Below are 21,412 nucleotides of genomic sequence, written 5' to 3'. Positions count from 1 at the left end.
ATGACATATTTGGGAACTGTCATAACGGGCCAACTATATCCAGACATAGAAATAAAACGCAGAATAGCAATGACTAAAAGTACTTTTATGAAAATGAAGTCATTTATTTGCAATAATCATCTCAGTTTAGAACTAAGACAAAGAATGGTTAAGTGATATGTTTGGTCCGTACTTTTGTATGGTACAGAAATGTGAACACTAAAAGCGAACAGAATTGAAGCATTGGAAATATGGATTTATAAACAAATGCTGAAGATACCTTGGACAGCAAGAAAAACTAATGAGGAAGTACTAAGGAGGGTCAACAAAGACAGACTGTTAAACACCGTAGGGTACTAGAGTACCGACAGGCCGTAGAAGTGTATTAAGAAAAAAAAGTTTTTTGGTTAAAAAAACATTCGCGAATCAAAATGCAGGACAATTCCATATTGCAGAAGATCGAGAAGCCTTCGTAATGGTGATCGCCAACGTCGGATAATTCTGATATGGCACGTGAAAAAGAAGATCTTCTAGGATAGTTTCCAATAATTAGTTCAGATAATCGACGATCTACTGTAATTAATTCTGAGTATAGAAATATATTTAAAAACTAAACTTGAAATAATTAAAGATTCGCTTACCTACTTTCAATATATCACAATTGTTAAAAAAGAACTTTCCAAGTTCTTGCCACAAATGTGGACATTTGTTGCCAATATTGATAATATCTAATATGAACACATTTTTCCTGGTAGCAATTTGCATCAAAGCCAACTCGTTTAGCTGACCACCAAAACTAGGTTTCCACTCACAATCGATGCCAATTATATCTACCTCCTGAAACAAAACATTGATCCAATTCAAAATTTGAAATCAAACTCTTATAAAGTAAACCGATTCAACCGAGTTTATCAAAGTACCTCACCCAATTCGAACGTAACGATAGTCTTTGTCGAATGCCTAATGTAGTCAATTTTCCGTACCATTGTCTTAGATTTTTCAGCCATGATGTTCGTCTTCCACCAGTACCACGTTTACCCTGAATGATCAGATGCAAAAGTTCATATGCTTCAAGGTGTCTCATAATAGTACGGGATCAGAATAGGAGGTCGAAATGTACCTATCTGCTTGCCGGATGAAGCATTTTTTTTATTAAATTTCATACATAGACAAACACAACCAGCATGGGTTGCCTATCAAAATCGTGTCATAGCTATCCTTAAGGGGGGTCGTAGGGGTTGAAACCAACATTTTAAGCGCATTTTTGTAAATTTTTTTTGAAATCATGAGAGAATAATTTTATTTTTAAATCAAATAAGCATATTAAGTGTGTAATTCAAAGAATATTCAAAAAAAAATTAAAGAAAAAATATTGGAAAATAAGCCAACAGTGGCAAATTTTTAAAGATACCTCAAAAAAACAATAAATTTTGCGGTGGACATCAGAATTTATCATTGGATCATGGTAGACAAAAAATTCAAAAAGATTTTATTAGCTTACGAGTTTCTCGAGGTAACGCTGTTAAGTGTCTTTTAGTTTTAATGATCTTTGACTTTTTAGTATCACTCACAAGTGAAAACAACGAAATTTTTTACAGAAAAAAGGGTGAAAATAAACATATTTATTATTGTTAAACAAAATATAAGCATAAAACAAAAAATATCTCGGCAGTGTTACGTCAAGGAATCTCTAAATCAAGAAAATATGTAAAAAATTCCAGGTGAGTTGGTCAAGTAGTTTTTGAGTTCCAATGTCTACAGGCTTTGAAAAAAGCAGTTTTGAGAAAAACGCTTTTAAAGTATTGTCAACTTTTATTTTCAATTGTTTTTGTCTGTCAAATCGTAAAGTGATGCACACGGGAATATGTTTTGAATCGCGGGGTAATTTACAAAAGAAAATAGGAACAGCTGTTGACCGTTTCTCACTAAGCTCAAGCACGCTGGCGCGAAGATGCTGCAAAGCGAGTCGAAGGTAGGGACATAGTGTTGAATATCCCTATCATCGACTCGCTTTGCAGCAGGTTCGCGTCAGCACGCTTAAACGTAATGAACAACGGTCAACAGCTGTTCTCATTTTCTTTTGTAAATTAGTCCGCGATTCAAATAGATATTCCGGTGTGCATCATTTTACGATTGACAGACAAACTGAAAATAAAAGAGAAATTGAAAATAAAAGTTGACAATACTTTAAACGCTTTTTCCTCAAAACTGCTTTTTTTCAACGGCTGTAGACATTTTAACTCAAAATCTACTTGACCGACCCACCTGGAAATTTGTATATATTTTCTTTAGACATTCCTTGAGGTAACGCTGTCGATATATTTTTTGTTGTATGCTTATTTTTTATTTAACAATAATAAATATGTTGATTTTCGCCCTTTCTTGTGCAAAAAATTTCATTGTTTTGATTTCTGAGTGATACCAAAAAGGGAAAAATCGTTAAAACTAAAAAAACTCGACAGAGTTATCTCGATAAACATATAAGCTAATAAAATCTTTTTGAATTTTTTGTTTACCATGATCAAATGATAAGTTCGGATGTCCACCGCAAAATCCATTTTTTTTTTCGAGATGCCTTTAAAAATTTGCCACCGTTGGCTTATTTTTCAATATTTTTCCTTGAATTTTTTTTGAGTATTCTTTAAATTATACTGAATACGCTTATTTAATTAAAAAATAAAATAATTTTATCATACTTTCAAAAGAAATTCACAAAAATGTGCTTGAAATGTTGATTTCAACCCCTACGGCCCCCCTTAAGTATAGCTATGACACGATTTTGATAGGAAACCCATGCTGGTCGTGTTTGTCTATGTCTGAAATTTAATAAAAAAAATGTTTTATCCGGCAAGCATTTCGTACATTTCGGGTACATTTCGTCCTCCTATTCGGATCTTAGACTATAATGTGACTAAAGTATTCCAGCTTCCGTCCCTTTATTATACTGACAAGGTTGTGTAGTTTGGTTCCGCATTACTAATTCTGTCGACCCAACTTATTCTAAGTAGTCGACTGTATACCCACATCTCAAAGGCTTACAAGCGTTTAAGTATAGCTTGACTTATGAGTAACACGCTTCCACTCCATACAGTAGCACTAAACAGATATGCCATTCGAACCGAAGGTCAATACTAAGATAGTGGCTGCAAAGTATGTTCCTCATTTTTACAAAAGTAGCTCGGACTGGTTCAATTCGGCTTTTTATTTCTATGGTTGGATCCCAGCTCTCATTGATATTACTGCCGAGACACACAAGTATCTCTACGCTTTCTAGTGCAGCATCTCCAACTTTTACACCGCCATCCCATATTTTAGGGGAGTGCCATTAGAACGAAAACATGCATTGTTTCGGAAAAATTCAAACAAGCTTATATTTTTCTAAAACTTTTTTTGTTAGTTTATATACATGTTAAAGTAAAAAGTTCTACTCGCGGATTTGGCCGCTAATTGTTTATTAATTGAAAAAGACTAACTTTTCAATCCAATGGCATATAAAACAACATAATGTTATTCTACATCCCACCAGACTGAAAACAATGGGACCCTTCTCTGGTAACACCTCCGAGGCTTCTACAATTTGCAAGCCATAACGGATGCTGAGACTAAGGAAGATGAGGGAATTTTACAATTTATAATTCACGTCCCATCTGCTCAGCCGGGTAAAGTTCCAACGAGAATGGTTCCCTTCGTACTCCAATCAGAGTAAACATGTAAATCAAAAATGAATAACCATTTTCAATTTCGTTGCAAAACGAAAATACAGCCGCATCATATTCTAGTCCAATCAGAGAGTGCTGCAAGCACCTCTACCGGTTTCGAAACTTATTAGTCTCTCATCAGGAGGCACATATGCTGCTCTCTCTGATCCAACGAAAACAAACCCAGGCGTGCAGTCACGGATTGCAACAAACGAAATGGCATAGATGCCCTAGCGGCAACTGTTCGCAAAAGACTAAGTTTTCAATCCAATGGCATATAAAACATCATGTTATTCTACATCCCACCAGACAAAACTGAATGAATGAGAAAACAATGGGACCCTCCTCTGGTTACACCTCCGAGAATTCCGTGAATTCCGAGAATTCCGCATTCTCTGATTGGACTAGAATATGATGCGGCTGTATTTTCGTTTTGCAACGAAATTGAAAATGGTTATTCATTTTTGATTTACATGTTTCCTCTGATTGGAGTACGAAGAGAACCATTCTCGTTGGAACTTTACCGCGCTGAGCAGCTGGGACGTGAATTATAAATTGTAAAATTCCCTCATCTTCCTTAGTCTCAGCATCCGCTATGGCTTGCAAATTGTAGAAGCCTCGGAGGTGTTACCAGAGAAGGGTCCCATTGTTTTCAGTCTGGTGGGATGTAGAATAACATTATGTTGTTTTATATGCCATTGGATTGAAAACTTACGTCTTTTGCTAGCAGTTGCCACTAGGGCATCTATGCCATTTCGTTCGTTGCAATACGTGACTGCACGCCGTGGTTTGTTTTGGTTGGATCAGAGAGAGCAGCATATGTGCCTCCTGATGAGAGACTAATAAGTTTCGAAACCGGTAGAGGTGCTTGCTGCACTCTTTGATTGGACTAGAATATGATGCGGCTGTATTTTCGTTTTGCAACGAAATTGAAAATGGTTATTCATTTTTGATGTTTATTAATTGTTTAAACAATAACAATTGTTTTGTATAACATTTTTTTAAAATATCGTTGAATTCATCATTTTACTTTGATCAAATATGTTTCTATTTTGTTTTTGATTTTGCTGAATCCGAATATGGCATTACAATTTGAAAATTCTTATACCGAAGCTCTTATACAGTAGGTCTGCGTAGCTAGGAACCACATGGAAAACTTTTTTATTATCAATTTTACGAAAAAAAGTTATTCTTCATAAAATGCTCTTCTTCTTTACGTGCCATCTCCGCGACGAAGGTTGGCAATCATCATTGCTATTCTCACTTTTGACACTACAGCCCGAAAGAGTTCAGTTGAGCTGCATCCAAACCATTCTCTGAGATTTCTCAGCCAGGGCATTTTTCTCCTACCTATGCTGCGCCTTCCTTGAATCTTTCCCTGCATAATTAATTTTAGGAGTTCATATCTGTCACCACGTGTTATATGACCCAAGTATTGAAGTTTTCTTATTTTGATTGAATCCAGTATCTCCTTGCTCTTCTGTATTCTCCTTAGTACTTCCTCATTGGTTATTCTGTCTGTCCAGGAGATTCTCAGCATTCTTCGATACGTCCACATCTCAAATGCTTCCAATCTATTGAGGCATTGTTTATTTAGAGTCCATGTCTCCACACCATACAAAAAAACAGAAAATACATAACATTTTAGTACTCGCTTTCTAAGATCTAGGCTGTGGTCTCTACTACACAATATCTGTTTCATATTAGTGAATGCACTTCTAGCCTTTTCTATTCTAATTCGGATTTCTTTGGTATAATCGTTTGTTTCACTAATGTTCGTCCCTAAATAGTTATAATTCTGAACTTGTTCTATCGTCTTATTATTTACGTGTAGATTGATGTTTCTAATATTTTTCTTTGATATAACCATGAATTTCGTTTTCTTTATGTTTAGTGACAGACCAAATTCTTCACTTGTTGCAACAACCTTATTTAAAATTCTTTGTAGATCTGTAATAGTTTCTGCTATTAGTATTGTATCATCGGCGTATCTAATTTCACATATGGGTAGGCCATTTATTTTTATGCCTGCTACTTCATCTTCTAATGCTTTTTTGAATATTTCTTCTGAGTATGCATTAAACAGTGATGGCGACAAGACACAGCCCTGTCTAACTCCTCTTTTGATTTTTATTTTATTGGTGTTTAAATTATTTATTCTTATGACAGCTTCTTGTTCATAATACAGATTATTTATTATTCTTATATCCCGTGTGTCGATGTTCTTTGTTCTCAGTAGTTTTATTAACGGATTATGTTTCACCGTATCGAATGCCTTGTTATAATCTAGGAAGCAGACATAGATGTCCTGGTTTACATCTAAACATCTCTGTATTAGCACATTTACTGCAAATAATGCTTCTCTGGTTCCTTGAGCATTTCTAAATCCGAACTGAGTTTGTCCAATGTCTTGTTCTAACTTTTTGTATATTCTACGATGAATAATCTAAAATGCTCTAGATAGTCAAAAATCTAAAACTCAACCATCAGATCATCAAATTTTATCAACTTTATACGAGTTATGTCAAAAATATGAATTTCGTTAAAGAGTAACGTACCTTTATATCCCAGAATATCAAAAAATGCTATTATAAAAAGATGTTTAAAATTAAAAACTATGGTTTAATATTCAATTACATCATTCTAATCGAAAAAAAAAATCGCAAATTCTCAAAATCAAAAAATCTTTCAATTTTTTCTCAAATTACGGATACTTATCATTTTATTACAATTATGATAACTATTTTATTATCAATTTTACGAAAAAAAAAGTTAATCTTCATAAAATTCTCTACCTGGTCTAAAATCTAAGATACAAACATCAGATATCAAACTTTTTCAATTTTATACGAGGTATGTAAAAAATATGAATTTTTCTTAAAAGTCAAGTGCCTTTATTATTCACAATATTTTAATTAGAAGGATGTAATTAAACACTGAAACATATTTTTTAATTATAAATAACTTTTCTTAATAACAATTTTCGATATTGTGAAATATAAAGATATTTTCCTCTTGAGTGAAATTCATATTTTTTATATACCTCGTATAAAATTAATAAAATGTTATATTTGATGGTTGCATCTTAGATTAAGAGTATTTTATAAAGAATTACTTTTTTTCATAAAACTGATAATAAAAAAGTTATCAATAGGTTCCAAGTTAAGCAGACAAACTGTATAAGAGCTAAAAAAATATTTTTTTGTTGAACATTTATTATTGTTGAGGCTTATTATTAAATGTATTTTAGGTAAGTTTTTCAGAAAAAAGTTTTGATCACTTTATATAAACATTTTTTTAGCTGGTAATTTTCGGTCTTTGTTATCTTTCTTAATTTTCTCAAAAAGAAATAGGTTATTTCATTTCTAAAGTAAAATAATTTAGTGCATTTTAAAGATTACATCCAAATATTTAAAAAGCGTCTATAAAACTGTAATTACTCTGTTCAAACTTGAGTAATACCGTCTTTAAGTGGTGGTAATTCTATAAAACTACGAAGTTTTCAAAAATTACATTTTTTTGAGACGTCGTATCATTTGCATTAAATTTTTGAGATTTTTTTTTAATGAAACCTCGTTTAGAAAGTTGTTTGAAGGGTAAGTTGTGCAAAATTGAAAGTCTTATAAGAAAAATTGTATTAGTTACACATTTTTAAATAATTTTTAAACAAAATTCATGTAAGTCTCAATTTCCGCCCACACCGTACTTATTTTTTATTAAAACCATAAGATAGCTTAATTATTCTTCTTTCATGTCCATCTTGTAAAGTTTCATTTGATCCATTAGTTAAAGAATTACATTAAAATAACTAAACCGTGCACTTCGCCGTACGCTAGCTTACAGTGCGCCAATGTTTGTGAGAAGGGTGACTTTAGCGTTATAAATAAAAAATTATAGAAGCTACAGATTTAACTTAAGAAAAATTTTTATAAAAGTTTTTTTTTGTAAAATTTTCTGAATTTTTCAATGGAAATGTCAGTTTTTTTCTAAAATTTATATTTTCGGAATTATTTAAAAACACATCTAATTTCGCAGTTCATTTGTTTAATAAAAAATGAAGCACCCACTTCTCGAGTAGAACTTTTTGATATGTTGTTTATTAAATATTTCTTAATGAAATTACAAAAAGTTCTATCTTGTTTGATTTTTTCCGAAGTGAAAATCTATATGCACTCCCCTATTTATGTTATGTGCTAACTATCATATATTTAGTTTTCTTAATGCTGAGTTTTAATCCATACTGATCACAGGTTTGTTTTATTTTATTCATTAGATCTTCAAGGTCTTCTCCGCAATTAGCCAGCACTAAGGTATCGTCGGCATATCTAATATTGTTCACCATTCACAATAATACATTCTGTTACCCCCATTAAGGCTTCCTTACATATTTCCTCTGAATACAAGTTAAAGAGTAAAGGCGATAGTATACAGCCTTGTTTCGTTCCCCTTTTTATATTTATTTCATCCGGCAGTTCTTTTAATCTTAACTTTTATTCTTGCCACTTAATACCAGTATAGATTTGTAATTATTTTTAAATCTTTACTGACCAATCCAGCTGTTTTTAATATTTCTAGCATTTTGTTATGTCGGACCTTGTCAAAAGCCTTTTCAAAATCGATTTCACAGTATGTTTTAATACATACCACATATATTTAAACTTCTTTCTATCGCCGCGCTAGTCGCAGGCATTCCCAAAATTTAGACCGTTAATTCACTTAGTTTGGTTTACCAAAGCAGGTTCCTTTCCACCAAATATAGAACTCTAACGTATTGATGGACTTTAAACTATAGTTTTATACAAAATCCTTGTTTGCATATATGTCTAAGGCCAATTCTACCACTAAATTTGCTGAGTTATCTAGGTATTTTGAGTTAAATGAGTCATATTATCAATAAACTCAGTACCACGAATTCTCTCCTTTGAATTGACCTTGGAAGTGCCTGTTAAAATTCAAAATAAGCTTCTCAAAACTAAACGCGAAACAAATATTTAGGGTCTTAGTGTCTGTCTTACTGTTGTCACTTCGTAACATTGAGACACCTTTTAGTTTTTTTTAATAATGATTTAGACTTTTTTCCCCTGAAAAAATGGCTTTGGCAGAGCCAATTAGCCAGATTTGTTTTTGATTGATTACAATATTCATAGCCAGAGATTTCTTATTATCAGAATGTTATTAATTACTATATTATTTTTATATATACTGATGAAACATTAAATATAAATACCTGAGAAGCCATGTCTAAAAAATTTTCAAATTTTAATGGATCGTCTATTAAACATATTGCACTCATTGGCAATGTCATTTTATGATACTCGATTTGTTCAGACGGTTGCTCGATTTCGTCGTCATTCCAGATGATGTCCTGCTGTACTATTTTCTGTTGTTCCCTAAAAATATAAATACATACAAATTATTATGCAGTTATATGAAGGTGCAAAATTCAATTATATATTTAGTCTAACCATGATGTCCGTTATATAATTATACAAACAATGAAAACATTTAAATGAGACCTATAAAACAAATAAAAGTAGTTAATCTTCTTCTACTTCATCTATCTTAATAGACAAAGTGCCTGTTTGATCTGCGGGATCTTCCATACACTCCAGCTTTTTTTTAAGTCGTCCAATGCTTCGTCCAAATGGTGAATTATCTCTAGATATTCTTACTATTCTGTTTTGAGCAATTCTGTCAATATGGCTATTCCATTATATTTTTCGTATTAATGTGTTATTCAGATCTACTTTGCACTTCCCATTAATGTTTTCACTTCTTTTCTTATCACACGAAGTTCTGCCGATTATTCTTCTTTGTATTTTCATCTCTGTGGTCTCCATTTTTCGTTTTGATTTATTTGTGTCAGACTTTGTTTATGCAGTGTACGTCATAATGGGGCGTAATGTTGTCTTGTACACTTTTCAGTTCGGAGCACCTATCTGCAATGTTGCAATTCACCTTTCTAGATCGTAGCACGAAGCTTCTCTAGCATCTCAGTTAAGTTGCGCTGTATAGGTTTCTGGGGTCTATAACTTGGACCTCAATAACAGCTTGGAACTGTAAACAGTCACTTAAGCAACTGGCAGAGCGCAATAAAGTAACATTGCTGTTTTCATTTCTACGTCTAACGTGACCAAACCATTGCAAACCAATGCAGGTCTCTCACACTCTATATATCTTTGTATATCTTTCCATTCAGCCCTTCCTTTCCATCCTTCCATCCTTTTCACTTTTCCTTTCAACCCTTCCTTACCCCGCTCATTCAGTTAAGCCAACCAGCCTGTATGTGAGCAATGTGAGCTGTGTAAGCGATTTCTCGATTTAATTTCCCATATTCCCTAATGTAGGAGCCAAAGTATTTAAATCCTACCATTCGTCCTAGCTTTTCTCCAAGCAGTTATGTCCCCAACCATTCCTCTTCCTCCTAACCACATATACTCCTTTTCGACCTGCTAACCTTAAGTCCTCCCTCTTCAATAGCCTCCAACTCACCAACTTCTCCAACATGTCTTTGCTCTCCTCTACTAACACGATCTTATGAGCAAATAGCATTGACCAAGGAGCCCCCTCCCTGACCTTCTCTGTCAATACATCCGTAAAAAGATTAACAAACAGGGACTTAGTGAAGAGTGTTGATGCAAACCAACAGTCACTAGAAAACTTTCAGTCAATCGGACACAATTCCTCAGTTTGGTGTACGCTCCCTTATACATACAGAGTGAGTTTTATGTATGGGAACCCTCTGTTATCTCGGAAATGGCTTGCACGATTTTTATACATTTTGGTGGGTAAGGGTTTTCTAATGCGGCAGATATTAGACTGGTAATTACATTGTTGTCAGATCTTCCGTTTTTCTGGAAATCTTGTGAACTTTCTAATTTCCAATGGAACACCCTGTATATTTTTTGTGTTTTGAAGTCCTTAAGAAATACTAATTATTTTTCATGTAATATTCCCTATACCTAAATGCTATAATTTCGGAGTAACTGCTACATGTATTTAAGGCCATCGGTACATAATTCGCAAATATTTTACGGTTATCCCTACTTTTTCTGTCTTTACACGGCAAATTACGTGTTAAAATTCACACTGGTATGGATATGTAAACATTACTAGAATGTCATTCTACTTGAAAATGTCATTAGGTTTGTTCTAGCAAACAGTCAAACTAATCAGAAACCGTCAGCAAACAGTTGGTCAGTGGGAGAACATAATACAGTCACCAGTGCTATCCCCTCTACTCGCGCTGGTCGACTATTCGCTGATGGTTTCAAACCGTTTGAAACTGATGCTAGAACAAACCTATTATTAACTTAAAGAGATGGCTTTGGAATGTTCTTGGATAACTGTTATTTTTATAATTGCAAATTATTATTTCAGTTAATAAATGTGATAATTTTTTCACTAACTATGTATGCAGTAATTGTAATAATTTATATCTACAACAAAAACTAATACTCAATCGAGAAAAGAGAAAAAGTGTTAAAGTGATTTTTTAATAATATATTGTTACTATGGAACGCTTACAATTTTGAACATCTTTAACAACAAAATACTTGGATCACAGAATATATTATCCTGATGTATTCTCTGCTTGGATCTTCCACAAATGATACACAATAAATAACTTTTTATTAAGTTCGTCTTAAATCAATTATTTATCAAATACACTATAATATATCAATATTATTTAATCAACAACTCAAAATATTCCCGATGCCATGTCAAATATTTAAAATTGTCACTGATTGTCACTGTCTAACTGACAGTATGCTGACAATATTCTATTCGACTGAGTGCGTTGTATGACAAAGATAGATTTGGAAATATTACCACGGGCATTGTGTTCATTTTTTTCGAATCCTGAAAAAAACAATAAATGTTTTTGAAAAATTTAAACGCAGAATGAAAGACTATATTATTACCGAGGGCCGAAAGTCCCTTAGAATAAATAAAAAGTTTATTTTGAATGAGATATTTTAAATTAAATATCACACTAAATTTTCTCTTAGTTTTTCACCCCTGTAACTTATTAAAATAAACATAATAGAAGTTCTCAGGGACTTTCGGCCCTCGCCAATAACGTAATCTTTCATTCTGCGTTTAAATTTTTCAAAAATACTTATTAGTTTTCTCAGGATTCGAAAAAAATGAATCCCCATTTGAATAGCATTGCAGCCGAAAATACGTACCCATCCTCTTAATATACACTCTGGACTTATATCTCCTAAACCTGTTGTCCGATTTAAGTGATTTTTTTATATGTTATAGCCTTATTCCTTGACAATATCGTTATAATAATATTGTTGCTAAACAGGTAAATTTTCATTGTATACCGGGTGTACGAATCAAACTGTGTTTTTTTCTTAAAGTTTGCATCACCCTGTGGAATATTCTAGCATTTGTAGAATACTGAAATTAAAACTTAACTATAGTCTCATGCTTTCTCAACATTTTGTTGTTTGATTGATTCGCTTATGTTGGATAATAAAAAAGTTAGGTGCTTTAACAACCAGACATGTTGTTTATCAATACAGGGTGTTTTTAAAAAAAAATTGGCAAAGTTTAAGGGGTAATTCTGCATGAAAAAATAATGACAGTTTGCTTTATAAACTTATGTCCGCAAATTCTTCGTTTCCGAGATAGGGGGTGTTGAAATTTTTCTGACAAACTGATGATTTATTTATTACTTTAAAACCGGTTGAGACATGCACATGCAATTTAGTGAGTTTTAATACGTAGTTATTGCACATTTTTTGGCATACAATTAAGCATTTCATATTCACCATTGGCGCGCATACGGGTAATATGATGGCTCATATTAGCCGTATGCGCGCCAATGGTGAATATTAAATTCTTAATTGTATGTCAAAAAATATGCAATAACTACGTCATAAAACCCACCAAATTGCATTTGCATATCTCAACCGGTTTTAAAGCAATAAATAAATCGTCAGTTTGTCAGAAAAATTTAAACACCCCCTATTTTGGAAACTAAGCATTTGCGGACCTAAGTTTATAAAGCAAACTGTCATTATTTTTTCATGTAGAATTACCCCTTAAACTTTGCCAAAATTTTTTAAGAACACCCTGTATTGATAAACAACATGTCTAATTGTAAAAGCACCTAACTTTTTTATTATCCAACATAAGCGAATCAATCAAACAACAAAATGTTGAGAAAGTATGAGACTATAGTTAGGTTTTAATTTCAGTATTCTACAAATGCTAGAATATTCCACAGGGTGATGCAAACTTTACGAAAAAAACAATTTGGTTCGTACACCCGGTATACAATGAAAATTTACCTGTTTAGCAACAATATTATTATAACGATATTGTCAAGGAATAAGGCTATAACATATTCAAAAAATTACTTAAATCGGTCAACAGGTTTAGGATAAGGTATCAAAAATAACCCATTTTTAAGGTGGCCGGTTAATTTTGGTCCAGAGTGTATATAAAAGTTTTTAAACAAATTATAAAAATCAATTTTTTCGGTGCGGTTAGACATTATTTTCGATTCTTTGGATCATTGTGAACAAAAAAGGTCTTTTGTAATTTTTCTCTACAGTCAATCGTTTCCGAGTTATAAACAATTTAAAACTGAAAAAAATCAAAAAATTACGATTTGTAAGGTTAAAAAACCCAAATAAAAAATATTATTTGTGAAACTACGAAGTGCCTAAATTCAAGGTCAAACCTTGTTTTATCAGATACCGATAAGTAATTTGGGCTATGCAATTCATTTTAAAACATTGTTTTTTAGTTGTTAATGCAGCCCGATCGCATGTCCTCTATATGCGCTTCATTAACAATTAAAAAATAATGTTTAGGAATGAAATGTGTCAAAAATTCGTATAGAGCGCTGATAGAAGAAGGTTTGAGCTTGAATTTATTTTTTACTTGTGTTTTTAAACCATAAAAATTCATTTTTCGTTTTTTTTTTAGTTTTAAATTGTTTATAACTCTAAAACGATTAACTTTAGAGAAAAATTACAAAAGACCTTTTTTGTTCCTAATGATTCAGAGAACCTAAAATAAGGTCTACCCTGACCGAAAAAATTGATTTTTATAATCTGTTTAAAAACTTTTTTAAAAATAAATGTAGTAATAACTCCGAAATTATAGCATTTAGGTATAGGGAATATAACATGGAAAATAATTAGTATCTCTTAAGGACTTCAAAACGCAAAAAATATATAGGGTAGTCCATTTGAAATAAGAAAGTTCACTAGATTTCCAGAAAAAGTGAAGATCTGACAACGATGTAATTACCACTATAATATCGGCCGGATTAGAAAACCCTTACCCTCCAAAATTTATAAAAATCGTGGAAGCCGTTTTCGAGATAACAGGGTTTCCATACATAAAACTTACTCTGTATAATTCACGAGCCTTGCGCACTTCTCAGTACTAAAACGTTAGTATATTATTATTACATTATTAATTGTGGCTTATTTCCCATTTGAATATATTTGATTACATTATTAGTTTAAAGAAAATATTAGACACCATCTAGTGACCTTCAAAGAATTTTACAACAAATGGCATAGTGCTAGAATCGGCCCTATTCTGTAACTACAAATCGAATAGAAATGAGTCAAATCGAATAGAGGTCAACAAGTCGGATCGGAATTTGTAAAAATTGGTATTCTGTAACTCAACTCAACTTCTACTATCGGAACGTTACGTAGAAATTGATTGATTTCGACTAGACAAGCTCTGTAGAGATCAAATTTCGACATCAAAATTGGTCTTTACGCTTGCGCATTGGTATCATTATTGTTTTGACGGTTATTTATTAAATACTATAATTTTTTTTATTGGCTTTAGGATTAGACCATGCTGCCAGAAACAAAGTAAATAGTACATATATAAACATAATATATCTTATCTAAACTATCTAATTAGTAATCTAAGTTAAGATTATCTAAGTCTGACCGACCTTTTTGTTAAGAATAGATGTAATATAAAATTTTGTGATAAGGACAAGGGTCACACTTTTCTCATTCAAGGGTTTTTCTTTTTTCTTAATAATTATTGATTACCTACATACCCATCCCCCACGGTAAGGTAGGCATGTAGGCAATCAAAAGGAAAGACATTTAAGGTTACAAGCCTAATCTAGTCGTTCTATAACTTAATTTTACAGTCATATAGGAAAAACCAAATAAAATCAAAAATACGTTTATCACTCAGTGCCAAAAGATACATAACATTATAGGGACCGTAAACGTTTAAACTTCTCACATTTTTTGTAAGAATGTAAATTTAAATAATATCATTAGCGATTAATTAATTTTTGTAGCAGTTTAATTTTTTACTCTGTGGTGTTATTTATTTATTTAGATAATTGTATATTTAATTTGGACATGTACGAGTATGCATTGTTAGTATGAACTAACCACAGTGTTGCCATACTTTTTTGTTTATTTCTTGTATAATTTCAATCAATGGTATAATGTACAAGAAAAATAAAATTGTATAAGAACGTTTAAAATATAAAGATAGACTTCTAGTCTGAACAAATTATAGAAAAAAAGGCCATTTTTGGTAAAAGTTGTTTAGCAGTTATTTTAGCGGAAATCCAGTCTTAAGATTGCATACCTATTACTATAGTTGATTTTTAAACCAAGAGGAGTAAACTAAAAAGACAGATTCACACCCAAGAAAGTCACTAGAAATATCACCAAATACATCTTCTTTTTTGATTGATCATATCGGCTTTCGACAATAATCCATACATATTATATTATACTAATACGTCGCTAAAGAGTTCTAAAAACAACTGTTTTTGAAAAGTAGACTAAAAATCTAAAAATTAAAGGAATAACGCAAAGAACACAATAAATCGTCGATATAACTTAATTAAGCTATAAGATGACAGAAGTGTCAAAATTTTATAAATGTCATTAGTGTCAAAATTTCGTAACAGTGGGGTAAATTTGCCTGAGGTTGGACCAATTACAAACAAGAATTGCGGCGCGGTAAATTTGAATTACTCCTCTTGGTTAAAAAACAGACCATAGTAATATCGATTTTAATTAATTTATTAATAATACTAAAATAATGACAATGTAAATAACTATCTTTGATTTAAAAACATTTATACAGTTTATCTTCATTTATCTTTTTTATTTATCAGTTGATATTTTTTTTATAAAAATTTTAATTAACAATTAATCGCACTATATAGTAGATCAAACATTTATATTATTTACCTATTGCCATCCGGATTTTCTTCAAGCATTCTCACTGCGTGCGGCCACTCGTTCCTGTCAATATTATAAAAATGCGCCCATCGAAGCGCTTCTGCAAAATCACCATATTGAGCAACCTGGTAAACTAATTCCTTTTGTAACTCCTCCTCATCCCCGACAGCTTCTTGTGCCATTTCTTTCCAACTTTCATCCCCTACAACATTCAAACAAAAACTATTCACCGAGGAAGGTTCTTAACACATTTAAATGAATAACACCTAAAAATGCGTCTTAACTATCGTTACTATAGAGCATTTCACGTTAAGAACGGAATGTTGCTTAGATAGGGCTACGTATTTCTTATGGACGATAGAAGCGCGCCGATGCCATGCCGTCTGATTAGAATGAATCGTATATCGGTAGTCTAGTAGCAACACGTGCGCGAGAGGTATGGCAACACTGATCTGCATAAGCCAAACGTTCCGTTTTTAACGTGAAATAAAGTATAGTAAACAATTTCCTATGAAAGTTTAACATAAGAAAATAAGAAATATTTTTAACGTGAGACAGCTTAAGATTTAGTTTGCTTCAGGGGCCACCACCATCAGTTGACATACATGTTTCTTCCTTATATAATCATCAGAACTGCCGGTGGTGTAGTTACCCTAGTCAGTTCTGATGACTCTACAGGGTGTCCCCGAAAATAGTGCGTTCCTTAAAGGTATAGATAGAAGGCACAATGTAGTGCAAAAAAGTCTTATAACATTTTTTTCTAAATTCAGCCGTTTGACCAAAAAACGAAAATACATTTTGATATGCAAATAGAAGTCTGGCAACAACGTGCCATTAAAAAAATTTAAAAATAGACAGTCACAATTAAAAATAGTAGGTTTGTACGTCAATTGTATCTGGTAGGTAAGGAATGTAAATATCAACCACTTCTGCTGGGGCCAAGTGTTTACATTTTTCCACCCTGTCCGTGGTCGTCCCCTCACATCAAACAAACCAAGAATTTGGTTATTGGCATTTTGTTATTGACATTGGATATTTTGCATAATTGGTTATCTAGTTTTATTCTATACCAAAAGAACCGGTATTTCTTATTTTTCTTAACAAGTAGGTATTTTGGGAATTAAACAAAAATATTATATCAGTTACTTTGTAAAGGATACAGAACGGGTAAAGGGTGCAATATTTTATGAATTACCCAGAACACTAAATGGAGAGGCCTATAAATTTCTTGTAAAATATTTTGCCGGTACTTCTTGAAGTGCATTTGCAAACACGACGTGAAATGTGGTTTCTTCACGGCGGAGCCCCAGAACTGTGAAAAATCTTAATCGTTGAATTGGTAGGAATTGACTCATTCTGGGGCCACCAACGAAGTCCCGAATTCAGTGTACTGGATTTTTGTTTTTGGGGGCATCTGAAATCGTTATTGTATGATAATCGACATGAAATACAAACAGAAGCTGAATTCCAGGAACGCAATTTTGTTGCTGCAGAAACTATCCGACATAATTTGTGGGTGTTTATACAAATTGTGAATTTGTGATTTGCGGTGATTTTAATTTACCACAAGCTATCTGGGTTAATTCCGAGGATGGTTTGCAGGTTGAGAGAGCAGCATCTATAACATCCGCTAATATTTTGTGTGCCTGTTGCAACTATCTTAACCTTAAGCAGGTGAATTGCTTATCAAATAGTTTTGGTGTGTTTCTAGATCTTATTTTTTCAAATATGTGTAGTGTTGTAGTTAATTATGCTTCTGAAAACCTGTCCACCATAACAGAGCATCACCCAGCATATGAGTTTATCATCCCTCTTAAAAGTGATTTAGATTTAAAATATGACGTTTTTTACTACGATTTTAAGAACTGTGATTTTAATGCTATTAACAACTATTTAGCTAGCATATCCTGGGATCATGCACTTGATCATGGTGACATTAACAAATGTGTGGAATATTTTTATAATGTTTTGTACTCTGCTATTGATCATTTTGTCCCGATTAAACATTTTAAGTCATCTAACTTTCCATCTTGGTTTAGCAGGGAATTACAGAGGCTAATCATTGATAAGAAAAAAGCACATTGTAAATTTAAGCAGACTGGGAATTATGAGGACTATCAATTATTTTCACAAAGTAGAGATAGATGTAAAATTTTACGCAATGAATGTCACAACAACTACATAATGAGAATAAATACAGAATTGTCCGTTAACCCTAGTCTGTTCTATAAACATGTGAATAATTTACGGAGATCAAGTGCATATCCTAATAGTATGTTTCTGGATAATGAGACTGCCGACAGTGGTCAAGAAATTGTAAATTTATTCTCAAAACATTTTGCTTTATCATATAAAAACAATGATGGGGAGATTCCTGACTATAACTTTAATTATAGTTTGGATCTTAATACAGTGCAATTTTCTTTAACAGAGGTCTTTGGTGGTATAAATAGTTTGCAGAGTAGGTATTCACATGGCCCAGATGGTATTCCCTCTGTGCTGCTGAAGAAATGTGTTTGTACGTTGAGCCAACCCTTGCTGCATGTGTTTAACTTGTCCATTTCCACTGGTATTTTTCCCGACTTTTGGAAAGTCAGCTTTCTTACACCTATCCATAAAAGTGGCAATAAGAGTGACGTTCGTAACTATCGAGGGATTAGCATACTATCAGCTATTCCTAAGCTTTTTGATAAATTATTTTCCACCCATCTATCCTGGCACTGTCGCAAAATATTAAATGACGAGCAGCATGGATTTTCTCAAGGTAGATCCACCGTGACCAACCTTTTAACGTATCAGTTTGACCTGTTGAATGCCTTTGAGAGCTCCAAACAGGTAGACAGTGTTTACACGGACTTCTCGAGGGCATTCGATAGAGTTAGTCATAAACATATTGTTGCCAAACTAAGTGCAATGGGTTTGGGTGAGAGCCTTGTAAGTTTTTCTTATAGTTTGTTAACTGGGCGTACTCAGTTCGTTCGGATTAACAATTACTTATCTAGCGAGATTCAGGTGTTCCACAGGGGTCTCACTCAGGCCCTGTCTTGTTTAACTTGTTTATTAGAGACCTGAGTACTATAATATTACATTCTGCACTTCTGGCCTTTGCGGACGATTTCAAATTTTATAAGGTTATTAAGTCCGAACTAGACACTGTACTGCTACAAAAGGATCTAAATAACTTATGTGTATGGTGTACTGATAATGGTCTAGAATTAAATGTTAAAAAATGCTTTAGTATTACCTTCAGTCGCTCTAACAATACCATTGTAAAAACGTATATATTGAACAATACTGTTATTGAATCTGTGGACTGTATTAAAGACTTAGGTGTCTTGTTTGACAAAAAATTAACTTTTATACCACATATTACAGACATGATTAATAGGAGTATGCGAAATCTTGGATTTATAACACGTAATAGTTCTCAACTGTCACCGAATTGTTTTTTAAGGTTATATGTTTCTTTTGTGCGCTCATTGCTGGAATATGCCTCAATTATATGGTCACCTTACTATGATTGTCACATTAGAAATATTGAGTCCGTCCAGAAAACATTTCTTCGTTCTTTGGCATTTCGAGCTCATATCAATATTCGTCAGGGTTTTAACATTAATTATGATCTGGTTAATCAAACATTTAAATTGGATAGCTTGGAAGTAAGAAGGGCTAAATCAGATTTAACAATCATTTATAAAATATTAACGCCCGGTTTCCCAAAGGATGATCATCTCAAAAATTATGTAATCGACGATTAACAATAGATTAAATGCGTCAGAAACGTCAAACAAACTAGTTTTAACAACAGTCGATCACCTGACAAAAGATTAATCGTTAGTTAACAGCCGATCATGAGTGTTTTGAGTCTGCTAAAGGTCGATTAACCAGTTTCGCTTGTCAAACGGCGGTAAAAATGGACTGTTACCTAATCTGCGACTATCCGTCGATTAACGGGCTGTTAAGAGTTTTTTTAGTTTTTTAATTACTGCAATTAACAAATTCCGGGAAAAAATTGTCAAATAACACATATGTAAATGATATAAATCATATTATTCAATAAAAATAAGATTTTTTTATGGAAGAAATAATTTAAAATATTTATTTAACTTGCAGAACATGGATATCTCGGACATTTTTTATATTTGATTATATAATTTATATTTATTTTCTTTTAACAATGTAAGGTAACAAGGATGCTAGACTCGTGGAGCTATTTTTTGAGAGGCCAGAGCTCTAAAAAGCAGAACATAATGATTATAGCGATGTAAATAAGAGGGAAATCGTGTGAGAAATTATATCAGCTAACTTTGAAGACAATAAAACAGCCGGTAAATAAATTAAAAATAAATATAAAAAGTAAATATATAGACCAAAAATAAAAATAAGATTATAAAATATTATAGATCATAAATAAACTGTTTTATATCTCCAACTTTCGTCACAATACCTAGCCTCATTTTTAAAATGCTCTCGTTCAATTCTTGCTCCAAACAAAAGTGACAGTACGTAAGAGAGAATGCACCTTTAGAATCTAAAGATACAAGTTTGGATTTAGAGGTTAATATAATTGAAATTTTGAAGGATAACAGCCAATTGTGACAGTATCGCTACCAAATCGTATGTCAGATCATCGATTACATGATCTATGATCATGCAATTTTACAATAATTGGCGTTTGAGAAACCCATCACAGGTTAACAGTTGATCAAATCTGACAGCCGATTAGATGATCGGAGATTTGAATAACGTTTCGGAAACCGGCTGTAAATGGTCTATATCATTGCCCAACTATCTTACAAGCTATAAGCCTCAATACTGTCCAAAGACGGGTTTCCCCAATTTTTCGCATACCTTATCATAATACGAACTATTGCTTTTACTCCCCATTGTCACGCACCTTGCGTCTAATTAATCATAATCAAAACAGTCTTGATCCATTTGTGGACAGTCTTCGTGTATTTAAAAGAAGCATACATAATTCAGTAACTGAAGTAAAGCACTAAGTTCCTATAATTTATTAATTATTTATTATTGTTACTAATTTAATTTTGTTGGTTTTTATTGTTGTCATTGTTGTCATTTTTATTATCTTTTGTTATTTGTTATTTTAGGTTAAAATTGGTTATCTTTACTGTTTACCATAATATTTCATTTTTTTTGTATACATTTTTTGTAAATTGGCTCTGCCGTTTATTGAATAAATAAATAAATAAATAAATAATTTAGTTAATTATGGCATTACTAACAACTAGTTGTTATAAAAATTATTGTCAATTAAGTACAAACATCTAATTTAATTTTAGATCACAAGTAAACAAATTACTGATAGTCTGGGCATAATGTAAAAAACTAAATTAGAATTATTAAACGTTGTCTGTTGTATTTAATTTCCACTGTAAACTATGTAATTCAGTTAAAACCCCTTGTATTCAAAACCTTGTATTCAGCACCTTTAAAGCTTAATAAATACATAATACTAGTTTAGTAAAAAGATAAAGTGTTTCTTATTGTAAATAATTG

General features: G+C 32.4%; 1 protein-coding gene across 1 annotated transcript in view; it reads right to left on the bottom strand.

The window, feature by feature from the left end:
* LOC114330518 (exonuclease mut-7 homolog) overlaps positions 1-21,412 on the bottom strand; it is a 112,134-nt gene that overhangs the window by 34,708 nt on the left and 56,014 nt on the right. Inside the window, exons 6-8 of the mRNA XM_028279864.2 lie at positions 15,902-16,094; positions 8,905-9,067; positions 621-816 (exon numbers count right to left, since the gene is read on the bottom strand). Coding sequence (XP_028135665.1) covers positions 621-816; positions 8,905-9,067; positions 15,902-16,094 — 552 coding nt within the window. The remainder of the gene's footprint in view (positions 1-620; positions 817-8,904; positions 9,068-15,901; positions 16,095-21,412) is intronic.

Source organism: Diabrotica virgifera, chromosome 3 (assembly GCF_917563875.1).
Source record: "Diabrotica virgifera virgifera chromosome 3, PGI_DIABVI_V3a".
Classification (NCBI taxonomy): Eukaryota; Metazoa; Arthropoda; class Insecta; order Coleoptera; family Chrysomelidae; genus Diabrotica; species Diabrotica virgifera.
Note: the sequence above shows the minus strand (reverse complement) of the source record. Positions and strands in the feature narration are given on the sequence as shown.